We start from the raw sequence: 16,182 nt of genomic DNA, 5'->3' as shown, positions 1-16,182 counted from the left end.
GACTGTTTGTAGTATTGGTTTTATTTCAAAATAATTACTTCTATAATAGTTTTTTTTTTTTAACATTTGTTTCCATGCTATTTAGATCTCTATGATTTCAGACAATCCCAGACAGCCATGAAGAGGTTCTTTACTGTTAAAAGCTACATTACTCCCTCACAGAGAGTTAATTCAGTATTCACATTTTCACAACATCAAGTTTTAGCCATGGAATGAATAGAATGTCTAAAAAAAAACAAAAGAAAGGACAAGAAAAGAACGACAAAAAAGCAAGTAGCGAGTCGTATGAAGTGTTGGAAACCTGGCTTTGTTAAATACACGCAATCCTATTTCATCTGCAAAGGAGCAATGACAGCTGTGTTTCCATGACACCCCTTCCTACATCAGAGGAGGAGAAGAAGGAAAGCTTCCCTTAAGCCACTGATCTTTTAGTAGATTTGGTTTGGGTTTTAAAAAAAAAGCATTGATGTTATTAAGCAGACTACATTGGTTATGGATCAGTGTTTAAGAGGAGCTCATATCCAGTGTGGCAGGTTAAGAGCGTCACCCTGTCAGAACGGCAGGCAGACGGATATGTATTGTGGGGTCGTAGATGTGCGAGGATTACACTGAGACCTTGATGTGCATGTGTGTGGTTGGCGTGTGTATTAATGAGAGGCTCAGACCAGGTGGTGTGGACATGGGCTAAACCTCTTCGTTCAGTGTGCTTGGCCTCTGAATCGTATCTGCCTGCTACATCTCAGCAGGAAAACATAGAGAATTTGGTCAATGACACCCCCCCAAAACACACACACACACACACACACACACACACACACACACACACACACACACACACACACACACACACACACACACACACACAAACACACACACAACAGACAAGGTTAAATTAAACAGAACGCATTTAGGACGAGACATTTACAAGCACGGGATGTACTACAATGCACTTGTTATTTACAAATCCAGCAGGTCCTTCAAGTTTCCATAGAAAGTACAGCAAGCTTCAGTGTAGATGAGGGATGAAAAGGTTAGAAGATGTGGAGTCGGCGCGCTGCAGGACTGTTCTGAGTTTGTGCTTCTAAACTTGTGCTTTTGTAGTCAGCAGCAATGCAAGGAGCAAGAACACGCGTACACACACACACACACACACACACACCGCAGAGGCTCATAATGATACTCTTTCACTCGCTCAAACACACACGGACACACAGAGATCAGAGGTCAGTGTGGCTGGATCACCAGTCAGCGTCCTCCTCTATGTAGTACTCGGGTGTGTTGGTACCGTCGAAAAGGCCGGGATCCAGAGATTTCCTCTGTTTTCCTCGGGCGAAGACGCGTGACAGAGAGCTCAAGCCCATCTTCTCCTTCTTCTTTCTCCTCTTCTGGTCCTCCAGATCTTCTAAAGACTGCAACAACAACAAAAAAGTGAATTTTTGTTTCATCCTGCATGTGACTATGTTTGCGACAAATAAAAAAAACTAAAATCTTAAATCTATAGCGCTAGCGTTAGCCACTAGCCACTTCCTGGTTAACGACTAACGCTAGCGCTATGGGTTCTTTAGTATTTTATGTCCAGTTTCAATTCCAATTTCTCTTAAAAGAAGAAAATCCTGACAATTCCACATATCGAGGGATTGAATGAATGAAGGATGGAAGGAATGAAAACATTTGTTAAAGTCTGCTGAAATAAGTAGAACAGTTAAATAGATAAAATCTTTAAAAAAAAAAAAAAAATTATATTAAATATAAAACACACACACATACACATCTCTATTACCCAAATGGGGTCTAACAACTGTATTCTATTTAATTTATTTTTTACCCCATTGTATTAAATTGTATTTAATACATTTTATTTGTGCCAATTTAATTTATTACTTAATTAAATCAATATAATAAGCAAGTGTATTGCATTACTTTGATTTATTCTTTTTTTTTTTATAAAATACTATAAAATGTGATTTTATATATTATTTTACCAAGCAGGCATTTTATTAAAAAATAAAAAAATAAATAAAATAAAAAAAATGTAAACTGTTCAAATGTTGATCACAAATGTTAAAAATAATAAACTGCATTAATTCAATTTTTTGTGTTGCATTTCTTACACCGAACTGTGACTTAACAATCGAGGTACCTACCGAACCGTGAATATTTTGTACCGTTACACCCCTAATATATAATATATAATATATAACTATATAATCAAATATCCACTAATTGATTTATTAATTAATTAACATTTCACAGTGAAAAATTAATTGTTACAAACATTGTACCTTTAACAAATTTCACAACAGAGTTTTTTAACCTGAACAGAACAAAGACATTAAAATAGTGCCAAGAAATTATTTTTATTGCAGTGCAACAACTAGAATGATGCACCAAGATGAACATAAAAAACGTGCCATGTATGTTTCATAGAGACTGAATTTGCATATGTATGCTATGATATTTCAGGCAGACTGTGTTTGATGTGTGTGTATCCTGTAAGTGTGTGTCCTCACGTTGCAGAGCGAGTGTGTTCTGTGTCGTGGTGAGTTGAGCTCAGACGGCGTGGATGATCGCTCTCCCTCCAGCGCAGAGGCGTCTGACATCATTGACTGTTGCCGCGAGTGACAGGGGCTGAGGCGGAGACTGCCCGAGGCGTGCGCCACACACACTCCGTCAACATCGCACATACACTGGGGCACAGCCTTTAACACTGAACAACACAAACACCCACACACAGCACCGTCAAAATACTTCACTATAGCAGAATAAGAGACAATTTTTGATTGTTTTTTGTTTCAGTTTTCATCTGAAATTCGATTTGAGTTTGATTTTAGGTTTATGTTTGTCAGTTTAGTTCTCAGGACAACTTGAAAGTTAAAAAAAATAAAAAAAAAATATTTTCCTGATCGTTAGAAAACGGTACACGAATCCACATAGTTTTTTTATTTTTATTTGAGATATTTTTTTCAAGGTGGGTCATTAATGAATTCCTTTTAATACAAGCAGTAAAATAATTATGGTGGTGTTTTGTCTAAAGCATCAATCATACCAACACACACGCACACATTATTTATATAATCACTGATGCTTTAGGCAAAATTGCATGACGCACACCCACGCACACACTTTCATACTCATTCATTTTATATATATATATATATATATATATATATATATATATATATATATATATATATATATATATATATATATATATATATATATATATATATATATATATATGATCCCGGTCTGACCACTTAAGACTGGGATCAGCCCACAAGAGCTGCAGTTTTGGAGATGCTCTGAACCAGGCATCTAGCAAACATATTTTGGCCCTTGTCAAAGTTTTTTTTGCTGCGTAATATCCCACCCAATTACAGGTGCTATTATGAAGAGATAATCAATGTTAGACACTCACCTGTCATAATATTATAATGTATAATTGCCTGAAGGTGTGTGTGTGTATTATAATATATATATATATATATATATATATATATATATATATATATATATATATATATATATATATATATATATATGATGTATATCTCTAATACTGCTGAATGTACCATGTCTGTCGAGTGTGTGGTAAATGCTGTGTTGACTCTGACGGATGGCTGCAGTAAGAGGCATCTCCGCATGCATCACCCACTCCTGGTTGCCATTGACGACAGCCTCTGTGGGCATGGCCAGAGAGTGGCGCTTAGGAACGTCCTTAGTGAGCGTTGCCAAAGACTGCTTAGCCTACAACACAAACACAAACACACACACAAACAAACAAATGTATTTGATCAGATTGTGTGTTCTAGTGTCCATAAAGAACATGAAGCAATCCATAGAGTGTCGAGAGTGTCAACGCCCACATCCACGTGTACAGGTGCAGGTGTATTTGTGTGAAAGTGGTTATGTGTGGTGTTCGGTGGTCGGTGCGGTTTAAGTAATGAACTTAACCCCAAACATAAACCACTTTGACACCGAAGTTCATCACCAGGAATTAAAGTACAAGTGCAAAACACTATTCACCTGTGTGAAACTCGTACTATTAAACAGTCAGAATAGAAATAACACTGCATGCTACAAGAAAACAACAACAGCAAAAGAACAAAATACCAATAACTTTATTACAAATACTGTTATGCTCTTGACAGATGCTTTGAATTAAGTAAGATATTAAGGTTTGGAAAAGACATAAGATTTCATCATCAGATGCGTTTACTGCACTTGGACTTTAATCGTTTTAGTCTACAGTCAGGTCAGGCAGCAGGCATCAATCTACTTCTACATACAGATATAAGGAGATTCCCAGTGGCTTCCGCTGTAATCTCTCTCTCTCTCTCTCTCTCTCTCTCTCTCTCTCTCTCTCACACACACACACACATACACACACACACACACACACACACACACACACACACACACACACACACACTCACACTCACACTCACACACACTCACACTCACACACACTCACACACACACACACACTCACACACACAAGCCATGTGCTACAAGTCTTCATGAATTTTCCTACTGCAATAGCTTATCAGATACTTTAAATATTATTCGGTTTTCCCCAGCTCCAACAATTTACCGTAATCCAAAATATTCTTTCCTTAGAGTCACCCGTCTTCAGCTGCAAAATGTTTTCCTGAAAGGTTTTTATTTTTTAAAGATCATCTACATCTGGTTGATCCTAATTCATTTAGATGTGGTAGTTTAGTGGTTAATTCAATGGAATTTGAATCTGAAGGTTGTGAGTTCAAGCTTCCACTCCTGGGAGCCTGAGCAAGGTTCTTAACCCCATAGCTGCTCAGTTGTATGAATGTAAAAAATAGATCTGGATAAGGGCGTCTGCCAAATGCCATATGGCTGATCGGTGTATGCATATACCACCCCAAAATTGCTAGGACCGCCACTGACTATTCAGACCTATTGCCCTATTCCAGGGAAATTATCAGAGCATACCCACTCAGTTATGCTCACACTAGCTCTTTTTGTGCACACTGGGTGATTTTGTGCTGTCACAAATTTTTTTTATTGATGATAAGGACTCGGAGCTACTCGGTGAACCGCTTTAATGGTTTGCTTCTTATAGGATTCAATATGAAATATACAATCTTGGTTGAAGCAAACACGGAAACGTAAACACGGCAGCATTCAGTGGAAAATTCAATAATAAAAAACAAAAAGAAAAAGCTAATTTTTTTAATACACAAAATATTTATATATATATATATATATATATATATATATATATATATATATATATATATATATATATATATATATATATGCCGTATGTCTTCCATTGCTTCTTACACAGAAGCGGACGTTGCTGTTATAGTAGTTGTAGTGAGGTACATTAGGAGCACATGTCTAACACATTCTAACACACGAACACACTCGAAAAAACACGCACACACAATATTAACATGCCTCCAGCCACATACTGTATTAACAAATACACAGAAAACGGATTTGTTCTACTGTATGTTGGTGGATTTAAAGGGTTTTTAAAAAAACAGACGTGCAGCCAATCAGGTCACAGATCCTTGAACTTAAAACTACACACTGCATAAATGAGGGTGGGTGGGTGGGGGGGGTGGGGGTGGGGTTGGGTATATCACTGCGGGCCAATCAGAGGGAGAATCTGCTTGGACTGGCAGGCCTGGCTGATCTTACCGACATGTTTCTGGGGGAGACTGGCTTTTCGGGAGCTCGAACAAACAGCTGACACTCGAGTTTCTGGGCCACATAGTTACTCATCTGTTAAAGAGGCACACACACATACACACACACACACTCTCATACCAGCGCTCAAAACTCGAAACATGCTGATCTTTGTACTTAAACAGCTCTACACACACACACACACACACACACACACACACACACACACACACACACACACACACACACACACACACACACACACACACACACACACACTATCCCAGCAACATATTAAGCCTACACGTTCATTCACAATGTGAGGAGTAGTTTTGTGCTTTGGCATGCATTTTTTTTCCCTATAGCTGATGGTTTTTTTCGTTTTTAACCTTACAATAGGGTTGCTATCAGGGTATAACACAAAATTGTTTCTTCATCATTTATTTATATCACTTATTTTATATCCTTTACTTCAGTAACACAGTAAAGTGCAATGTGCATGCTGAATAAAGCAGGGCATCAATCAAAATGTGTGTGTGTGTGTGTGTGTGTGTGTGTGTGTGTGTGTGTGTGTGTGTGTGTGTGTGTGTGTGTGTGTGTGTGTGTGTGTGTGTTTGTCTCACCATAGCAAGTTCTGCTTCAAGCTCTTTGATTCTGTTCTCTTTCAGCTCCTGTGCTGATCGCAGGGCCACTGCGAGCTCAGTGGCTTCTTTAGTCTGACGCCGCAGATCCCACTTTTCCCTCTCCAGCATGTCCTTCTCTTTCGCCAACACTTTTACTGCATCCTCGCTCTCCTGCAACACACACACACACACACACACACACACACACACACACACACACACACAGAGTTGGCAGCTCAGTTATTACATCATTGTAACTAATTAAACATTAAGCCATTGTACATTTTAGGAATGCAAGCAATAACAAATATATATTTTGGATTGGGCAGATCATTTGTTCTAAATAAATACAAACATTGTTCATCTGTTCATGGTGGGGGTTTTTTGTCGGAATGCTTTGCAGACAAGTTTGAAGCTTGCAAGCCACATAGCCCATAAGGACTATGCACTAGGCACATTGCAGCAAGCACTTTATGGACAAAAGTATTGGGACAGCTGACATTTCCAGCCATACGAGGTTCTTCATCGAACACTTACCACAAAGTTCGACCCTACTAAACACCTTTGGGATAAATTGGAACGCTGACTTCACTCCAGGCCTCCTCATCCTACAATAGTACCTGACTTTACTAACGCCACTTTGGCTGAATGAGCACAGGTCTCCACAAACTCTCCAAAATCTAGTGTAAGATCTTACCAGAAGAGTGGAGAATATTATATAGAATGGCAGGTGTTTACATTAGTTCATATAATATTATATTAGTTTACAATAGTCCATGTAGTGTATTTTACTTCAAAATAAAAATGGTCTAGACACCTACTTCATTCAATATCCAAATCCACATACAATGTGAAGAACTAGCAGAAATAGATATATATTGTGTCTGCGTTACATGAATGTGTAGTCACTGAGATGCCAATTAAAGCAGTCCCATTTCTCAGGCACCCATAAACCAAAATATTAGCAATCCTGAAACAAGGAAGTCTTTTGTACTCTGGTTGAACTTTAGCACTTGTAGCAGAAAGACAATTTAGCAACTTTTGGACACAAGAATATTCATTTTCATTTCTTAAAAAGCCTCCCAAAGGTTAGAGAAAATATGATACTCTGTGAAAGGAATGACTTGGAGAGGTTTTTTTTTTTTTACCATTTGGCAACCTTCCTAAATCTTTGTGGGGAACACGGTAGCTGAAGACTGAATCTACACAATTCTTTTCTTCTCGTTCTATTTTACCTACTGACGAATTGGACATGTTTATATGTAAGATTCTTTATGACCTATTATAGTAAATGGTACTTTTTTTACTGGGCTCTTTTCTGTTTTTAATTTTTATTATTACTTTCTTGTTGTTACTGAAAATCTGGTGCATCTGTTGCAAACTTCTTGCTTTGTTAAATGGGAAAAAAAAAAAGTACAATCAATATGCAGTAGTAATTCATTTCTTCCTTGTTTGTTAAGCCCAAATCTTAGCAATAGTTACTGACTGACATGAACAAACAGGCAAAACTTGGCAGAAATAGATTATTATACGCCTTTATGAGTCCACACTGATCTACCTCATGAATGAGCATGAAAATACATGCAATATACAAAAAAAAAAAAACCTATTCATCGATTCAGTGCACAGCTGCCATCCGGTCAGTTCACACGATACAGCCTTCCTCATATGATGCCAGGTCATGCGTGAAACTTTAAATCACCTCGCATTTCCTCTGCACAAACCTGTGTGACTAGTGTGCATGATTTCTTGTTGCTGTTAATAAATCTGAAGGGTTTGTGACTGTGAATGTGTCCCTGTCTTTATGGCACGCCTCAAAGCGTCAGGATATTGATTTATGTCACTGAATTTGCATGCTCACTCTAGTGGCTCAGCAGCTTGTGTGTGACTGTTTATATATGTGTGTGTAGGTGTGTGTGTGTGTGTGTGTGTGTGTGTGTGTGTGTGTGTGTGTGTTACTTTGCGGTGCTGCTCGTAATTGCGGATGAAGTCTCGGAGCTGCTCTTCCCGGCTCTCCAGCGTAGCATAGAGCTGCTGCATCTGATTCACCAGCTCGGCTTTCTCCATCTTCAACCGCTTCCGGTCCGCCTTCATCGCTGCTCAGAGAGGCAAAAGAGAGAGAATGCAAATGAACGAGAGGGAGCCAGGGAAGTCCCGAATATAGTGTTTGACATATTGCTATGTCCCCAAACTTGCAAAACTAGAAGACATCCCACTTTTCCTGGATGTTCCGTGAGACGCCGGCATATTGATCGGAGCTCCCTGACAGCGGGCAATTATAGAGCATATGCCAGAAACCTTTTTCTTTTTTCTTTTTTTTTTTTACTGAGAAAGAAAAAGTAAGCAAGAGAACAAGAGACCAGCAAATTTCTAATAAGAGAAAGGAAAGAGCTTAGAGCAAAGTGCTGAACTCTCTTTCTTTCTATCTTTCTCTTTTTGTTCTACAACTCAATTTTACCAAAGTTTAGTGTTGATGTAATGAAGTGGTGTCCAAAAGATAAATAATTAAAATGAAATAAAGTCGACCACTTTGATCCAATGTACCCGGTATTAAGCCCCTGCATAAAAATGGGGGTGGGTTAGGGGGAGTTGTTTTAGAGGGGATATATGAAATAGGTTCCTGGTGGTGGGAAAGGAGTTTTTACCAGGTGGGATGTCTGAACTAGCAAAAAAAGCAGAGATGAATAGAAACATCTCTATACCTGGACACTTCTTAAATGGAAGTTTAGAAACCCACCATGTCTTCTTACCATCTTAAACAGTCTCACAACTAGTTAGCAGACTATCTATATTTTAGTTCAATAACTCACATTTGTATTTGATGTACAGGATATGAGAGTAAAGTCACGTCCTGACCTCAGAACACACAAGAGTATAACAGTACAGCAGGGCTTTAGTCTGTTCAATGCTCTCCTAATCTGTACACTCTGCCTAAACAAATCAGGTTCCAAAGCTTCAAATTTAATGCTAATGTCACCACCTAAGACTTTAAACAATGTTGGAACGGTGTGAGCATGCAAATAAGCTCTTGCTCCTGTTTGCCTTTGATCGATCATCAAAAGGCCATAAGAGAAATTAAAATACCGTAGTCTTCTAACGGCACAAAGATGCCCACCTGCGCGGATGTCGCAGGTGGGCATCTTTGTGCCCACCTGCGGATGTCGCAGGTGGGCACAAAGATGCCCACCTGCGACATCCGCGCATCGCATTTCCACCACCACAACGCGGCACCGAGCAACAAATCGGCAGCTGAATCGCTAAGCAGGTCACAAATATTTCAATACAAACACATTCATTGTGTTTCAGGATGGGGGTTTCCTTTACCTGAAATCCTATGCAAGGCTTCATGAATCAGTTTATTTACAGAAATGCTGAGATCGTTTGTGTCAAACGGAAAATAGTGCAAGCGGTAGAAAAGAAATTAGCTGCCAAAAATATTTATCATACTAAAAATCATGCTTTTGGGTTAAGGCATGCTTTAAAAAAAAAAAAACTAAATATTGAAACGTGACAAACATTCAGGTAAAACTGTCTGTCTGTCTGTCTATCGGGTGTATAATGTACAGTTAGTAGGGTTAGAGCTCATCTGACTTGCAAATTATATTCAACTTTTTCTTTGGACAATTTGTCTGCTTTTCCCAAATAAAGACTCATTATGTAGAACTGAAATGCTAGCCAACATTCTACAAAGAAGCTCTCTCTTGCTCTCTCTTGCTCTCTCTCGCTCTCTCTCGCTCTCTCTCTATCACACACATACAGATGAGCACCTGCCAAAGGACATGGAGGCATGGGTTACTTCTGAGCAGCTGTTCCGCTATCAGATGCAAGTGAAAACCTTAGGATGTGTTTGGGATGTGTGTGTTTTGTTTGTTTCTGTTCTGAAAAACGGCATAATTCAATATTTTAAGTAAAAAAAAAAACACTGCAATTAAAAACTAATTAGAAATGGTAATTGGAAAGTCAATGCATGTTCTGTGGCTTGGAACCAAGGCTCCTTTCTAATAGGCCTTCAGTGTGACTTTCCTTTTCAAACTCAAGGTTAAAGACATAAAGAAAAGGAATTATTCCAGAACAGTGCATATTAACAGGCGCAACCAGCGGGAAGGAAAACACAAAATAAACAAACAGCACCAAAGCTTCACCGATTCGATAGGCAGGGAGGATCGAGCAAATGACTCATTATGAGAACGGAACAAAGCTTTATTTATCCCAGCAAGCGGAAATGAACTCCTGCAGGCCAGCAACATGGGAAATGAAAGGTGCACAGCAACACACAGATGCACAGATAAAGAGGGAAAAAAAAAAAAACATACATGCACACATCCAGTATATGGTTTGGTAGTCAAGCCATTTCTCCATTCCCAAAATCCAGTTCAATATAGCGCCCTTTTGTCTTTGTTATAAATAATGAGTTTCAGAAAGGCTGAGATGAATGAGGTCATGGATCTTTATGATTTTTAAATGAGACAGATATTACGGTCAGAGGGGGGCAGGAGCCCATGATCGCTTTTCCGGCTAGATATAAAGTGAGTTTGACTCCCCAGTGGAAACACACTTTCAAACATTTAAGCATATCGGTAGATCAGAACGGCTGTCACAAGACTGCAGTTTTATAAATAAGAATGTAATATAGAGTAGCTGACATTTCAGATTTAATATGGGCCGAAATAAATGCAAGTCAGTGAAATCTACTAGATGTCTAAAAAAAAAGTCACAGATGATACATAAACATGACAGAAATTATGATGAACCTGTTTAACCTTGGCTTTTGATGAGAGCCAGTGTACAAACACCAATTTTTTCCATTGCTGATATCAGAGCCCAAAGTATTACACGATACCTTATACTGATCCGAAACTATCATAAAAATATGAACAAGCTGGCATTCACACCATAAAACAATTTATCATGTTATAATTAAGTCATACAATATAAATAGTGATCAAACCAGTATCTACAAGGTTTGTTTAAAAATTAAGAAATAAAATAGAAATTACGGCATTTAACACTTATTGCAATAATTCACCAAAAACATATAATAATAATAATAATAATAATAATAATAATAATAAATGAGGATGGAGCCACCAGGAAGGAGGAAAAGAGGAAGACCAAAGAGGCTGTTTATGGATGCTGTAAAAGAAGACATGCAGGTAGATGGTTTGAAAGAGGCAGATGTAGAGGACAGGGGGTATGGAGACAAATGATCCGCTGTGGCGACCCCTAATGGGAGCAGCTGAAAGAAAAAAAAGTAGTAGTTTGTGGAGATTTTTACTCATTCGACCGCAAGGGTGTTATTAAAGTCAGGTACTCATTTTCATTCCAACTAATTCATCCCAAAGGTGAGGTCAGAGCTCTATAGAAGGCCATTAAAGCTCTTTCAACCCATGTTAACTATATTTTCATAAAGGTGACATTGTCATGCTGGAACAGGTTTGGGTCTACTAGTTAAAGTAAAAGTATTGTCGTCAAATGATCAAGTGTAGTTATTAAGTCAAGTTTAATGTTACCGGATCCAAAGGCACAATATACAATTGTGTGACTTCAATTTTGTGGTAATAGTTTGAAAAAGAAAAAAAAACATATGGCTGGAAAAGTCAGGTGTCCATAAAGTGTATTTACAATTGTGCGTTTGTATTTAGGTATGCTTAAAAAAAATATTTCAGCGAAAGGGTGAGCTGTATATAACATAGTCAGAAGTGCCAACAGAGGTGCTAACAAGAAAATCCAAACAGGCGAAGAGAAAACAGATGTTTGCCAAAACAACCCTAGCATATGCTTGAGTGTGCTGTGTAGCCTTGTGATGCAGCAGAAGTTTGAAACGATACGGTTGACTGGCTTCACGTAATCCCGGAGAAAGCATGCGTTTTCAGCCCCTCCGTTTGGTATCTTATGACAGAGCAGAACTAGCTGGTTTCAATAGGGATGGGATTCTTTCCTCAGTGTCAGTCACACTGACAGTAGCCAATCATGGCCATCCGTAAGCTCAAGTATGCGGAAGAGGGTGGACAATGCAGGTGTGTTAGCTACATCGTCCTTTCGCTCAGCATGAGCAGCAGTTTGAGAACACGTGGTAGGCCGGCTTCATGCGCCTCAGAGGACGCACATGTTAAGAGTATGAAAGATGAGAGCTGGCTAGAGCCTGGGAATTGGCCCGAGAACAAATTAAGGGTTGAAAAATGAGGTAGAAAGTCTGGGATGACCACTAATTAATAATAAGCAGCATTTTATTTTATAAAACCAAACAGGGCCCAGTTCTGTCTGCTTGCTTTCTACTGCCTCACTGTAGAAAAACTCTACTCATGTTCATCATAGAAATGCACAGAAATCATAAATGCTATGGCTTAAAAATAAATGCTTGCAAATTTGGCAATGCATGAAGTGTCTTGTTTGACTGGCTTAGTAAGGGGTAACGGAGTCAGGATTATGGTCCGAGGCAATTAGGTCAGTATTGTCTGTATGTAAAATGTTAACTTTTGATAGTTAATTAAGTAATTAAGTGTGTAAATGTTTTTTTTTTTTTTTTTACTTATGTTTATATTAAAGGATGATAAAAACTGGGAAATCTGTCATTTCCGAGTTTTCTCTCTATTTCCAAATTGAATTTCATCGATCATTTGTTCAGTCTCAGTAAACAATTTATCAGGGTCCAGATCATGGGGGATCAGTAGCCTATGTCAGGAATGCTAGATGGAAGGTGAGAATACTGCCTAGATGGGCAGACATTTTATTAAAGTGTGTTTTTAAGAGAAAGTGGTGGGGGATGGAGATCCTGGTGAAAAGCCATGAATATATTGTAATAAGAAGGACATACAAAACTCTTTACATTCCTGTACTGAGCCTTTAACTTTTTCTATTAAACCAGTGATTATAAGTGACTCCACCTTAGTGATGGATTTGTGATAAGGAGTCTGGTTTCAGTTTGGTGTGAGGCCGAGTGTCGACTCACCCTGCAGAGCTTCGCTGGCGCGATCCAGGTCTCGCTCTCGGTGGGAGAGCTGCACCCGTAGTTCAGCGGCAGAGAGCAGCTCGGCCGAACAGCCGCCCCCACACTCCTCCAGCTCCTTGTTCAGCATCTCCTTCATGCGCTTGAGCTCAGCCACCTCCTCCTGCAGAGCCAGCACCTCCTCACGCAGCAGCACTGCCGACACAAAGAGGGAGGGAAATAATAAAACAACGAGCTCGATACTATTTAGCAGTGATGTACTGTTAGCTTTACCGCTTCATAAGTCCGTAGCTCCTATTTATTCCCTCTTCATTATTAAAGAACCGCTTTAAATGGAAATTAAATGCTGGTTGGAGTGCATCACCACTGATTACATTAAGCTCTGATGGACAAAGTCTGGGTTAGGATTATTTAACACTGTGTTAGCATGTGTGTGTTTTGGATTTGGCTCAGGACTGACTGTGTGTGTGTGTGTGTGTGTGTGTATATGTGTGTAAGGTCCATTAAAGGCTTTTGTAATGGCCGCTTAGAGATGAAAGAGATGGCGATTATGACTAATGATTACTGAAAGCCAGCTACTTAATGCAAATTGCTTCAGTCTGTTGAGAACCGGAATATGTGAATACATTAACGACGTGGCGACCTGCCCTGCGCACGCACAGTTCTTTAAATACATAGTTCAGTAGAGATTAGCCGCCCCCCACCCCCCACTTCATGCAAAACTATTTCACTATTGATCACTTGCTCTGTTTCGCTTTCCAATGCGAACATGCGAGTGTATTTGACCTCTTAAATAGGCAGGACAAAATATCTAAGCTAGATACACAGAAGAACGCAAGAACAAAAAATGTCAAAAATCACTGCTATTTACTGTTTGCTATTTATTTATTTTATTCGTAACCTAGTGTTAGATTATTGCATGTGTTTCAGATACACTTGCCTTTTTTTGTTTCGCAAATGTGGCTAAGAGGGTTCTGGATTCACAAGTGTTCCTAGAGACAACTAAAATGGCTAGTATTAGCTATCGTAATTACCCAGAAAACGTCCCTAATGTGCACTCTGCAACATACAATACAGCCACAAAGCATGTAGGAAGTCCCCTTGAGTTTAGTTGTTTAGTTGACTTTCATCATGGATTTGTCAAAGAATGCCACCTTTTGTCACAAGTCAGCTCGTAAACAAAACAAAACGGAAAAGCTGCCGTTAGATCTGCCCCAGTCCACTGTAAGAGTATTATTGGATCCAAAAGCAACAAAAGCTCAGCCACAAAGCAGTAGATCAAGCAAGCTCATAGAACAGGGCTGCAAAGTGGCTTTATAGATCGACATCACCTGTTGTATCGCTCTCTACCACGTTCCAAACTGCCTCTGCAAGCAACATCAGCACAAAAACTGTGTATCGGGAATCTCGAGAAATGGGTTTCCATGGCTGAGCAGCTGAACACAAGAATAAGATCACAATCCATGATCTATAAGTGTCGACTGGAGTGGCGTAAAGCACACTGCCACTGCACTCTGGTGCAGTCGAAAACATGTTCTCTGGAGTGATGAATCACGCTTCAATAGCTGACAGTCTGAATTCAATATCTGATGATCTGCTGGATGCCAGGAGAACACTACCTACTGAAATGCATAGTACCAACAGCAAAGTTGGTGAAGGAGAAATAATAGATGTTTTGCAGGGTTTGGGAAATTTTAGTTCCAGTTTAGGTAAATGTTACTGCTTCACCATACAGATATATTTTGGACAAGTATGCTTCTGAAACATGTGCACAAAATGGTGACCATTAAGACATGGTTTGATGAGTTTGGTAGAGGAGGGGGGGGGGGACGACGACTCCAGTGGCCTGCACAGAGCTCTCACCTCAACTGCACAGAACACCATGGGAATTAATTGGAATGTGAATTGTGCCTGGATTAAAAGAGCCTGGACTCATAAACGCTCTTTTGATTGAAATGTGCACATATGCCCATAGTCATGATGGGCATACAGTGTATACACTGATCAAGCATGACATTGTGATCACCTGCCTAATATTGTGTTGGTCCCCCTCTTTTGTTGCCAGAACAGTCCCGATCCATCATGCATTAACAGCATTACTTTCTTTAGTAATTTAAACTACAGGAGCTCGTCTGTTGGATTGGACCACATGGGCCAGCCTTCGTTCCCCACATGCTTCAATGAGCCTCGGATGCCCACAACCCTGTTCACCACGGTTCCTTTATTGGATCATTTTTGATAGATACTGACTGCAGACCGGGAACAGCCCACAAGAGCTATAGTTTTGGAGATGCTCTGACCCAGTCATACCAGAAGCCTACCGATTGGAGGTGTTAATGTGGGTATAAAATCCAGGAAGGAAGAAACCTTAACTCAATTTAGAAAAAGATATCAATACTTAATGCCTAGATGAATATAATATATCCAGCACATCAAGAAGGAAGCATCACAGCACTGATAAAAATGTAGTGTACATTTACAGCATTTGGCAGACGCCCTTACAAAGAGCAACTTATAGCTACACGGCTGAGTGTTAAAAGCCCAGAAGTGGCAGCTTGGTAGTTCTGGGATTTGAACTCAAGACCTTTGGATCAGAAGTCCAAAGGTACCACAAGCTACCACTTTCCAACTAGTGTATGTAGTGAAGCGTATAAGGGCAATAGATTAACAGTGTTGTCCCCTATTCGATCATCTGAATGTCAGCAAGCACACAATTTGGTGTCCCATGAAACCATAAAACCTCCCTGAAATATTCCATGCAATTTATCTGTGTAAATGTACAAGCTCACAGAAAATTGTAGGGCAAAAAGGAACAAATTAGATGCTCACTAACATGTAAGCGGTTTCATAACATTACCTTGGAGAAAAAAAAACCTTTTCAAATTTGAATCTATGAAATTGGAAAGTGTTGGGGGGGGGGGAGGGGGGTTATTTAAAAAC

General features: G+C 39.4%; 1 protein-coding gene across 2 annotated transcripts in view; it reads right to left on the bottom strand.

Annotated features, from left to right (window-relative positions):
- LOC310733897 (kazrin-A-like) overlaps nt 1–16,182 on the bottom strand; it is a 43,408-nt gene continuing 27,226 nt past the window's right edge. The window contains exons 3-9 of one of the 2 annotated variants that reach the window (XM_083555403.1): nt 13,246–13,437; nt 8,256–8,392; nt 6,297–6,467; nt 5,686–5,769; nt 3,573–3,747; nt 2,511–2,707; nt 1–1,409 (exon numbers count right to left, since the gene is read on the bottom strand). In XM_083555403.1, the coding sequence (XP_083411529.1) occupies nt 1,239–1,409; nt 2,511–2,707; nt 3,573–3,747; nt 5,686–5,769; nt 6,297–6,467; nt 8,256–8,392; nt 13,246–13,437 (1,127 nt within the window). In that variant the 3' untranslated portion in view covers nt 1–1,238. The remainder of the gene's footprint in view (nt 1,410–2,510; nt 2,708–3,572; nt 3,748–5,685; nt 5,770–6,296; nt 6,468–8,255; nt 8,393–13,245; nt 13,438–16,182) is intronic. The other variant, XM_083555404.1, reaches the window with a different exon arrangement.

The sequence above is a fragment of the Silurus aristotelis genome (assembly GCF_946808225.1).
Source record: "Silurus aristotelis genome assembly, chromosome: 11".
Lineage (NCBI taxonomy): Eukaryota > Metazoa > Chordata > Actinopteri > Siluriformes > Siluridae > Silurus > Silurus aristotelis.
This window is presented reverse-complemented; position numbering and strand designations above follow the sequence as displayed.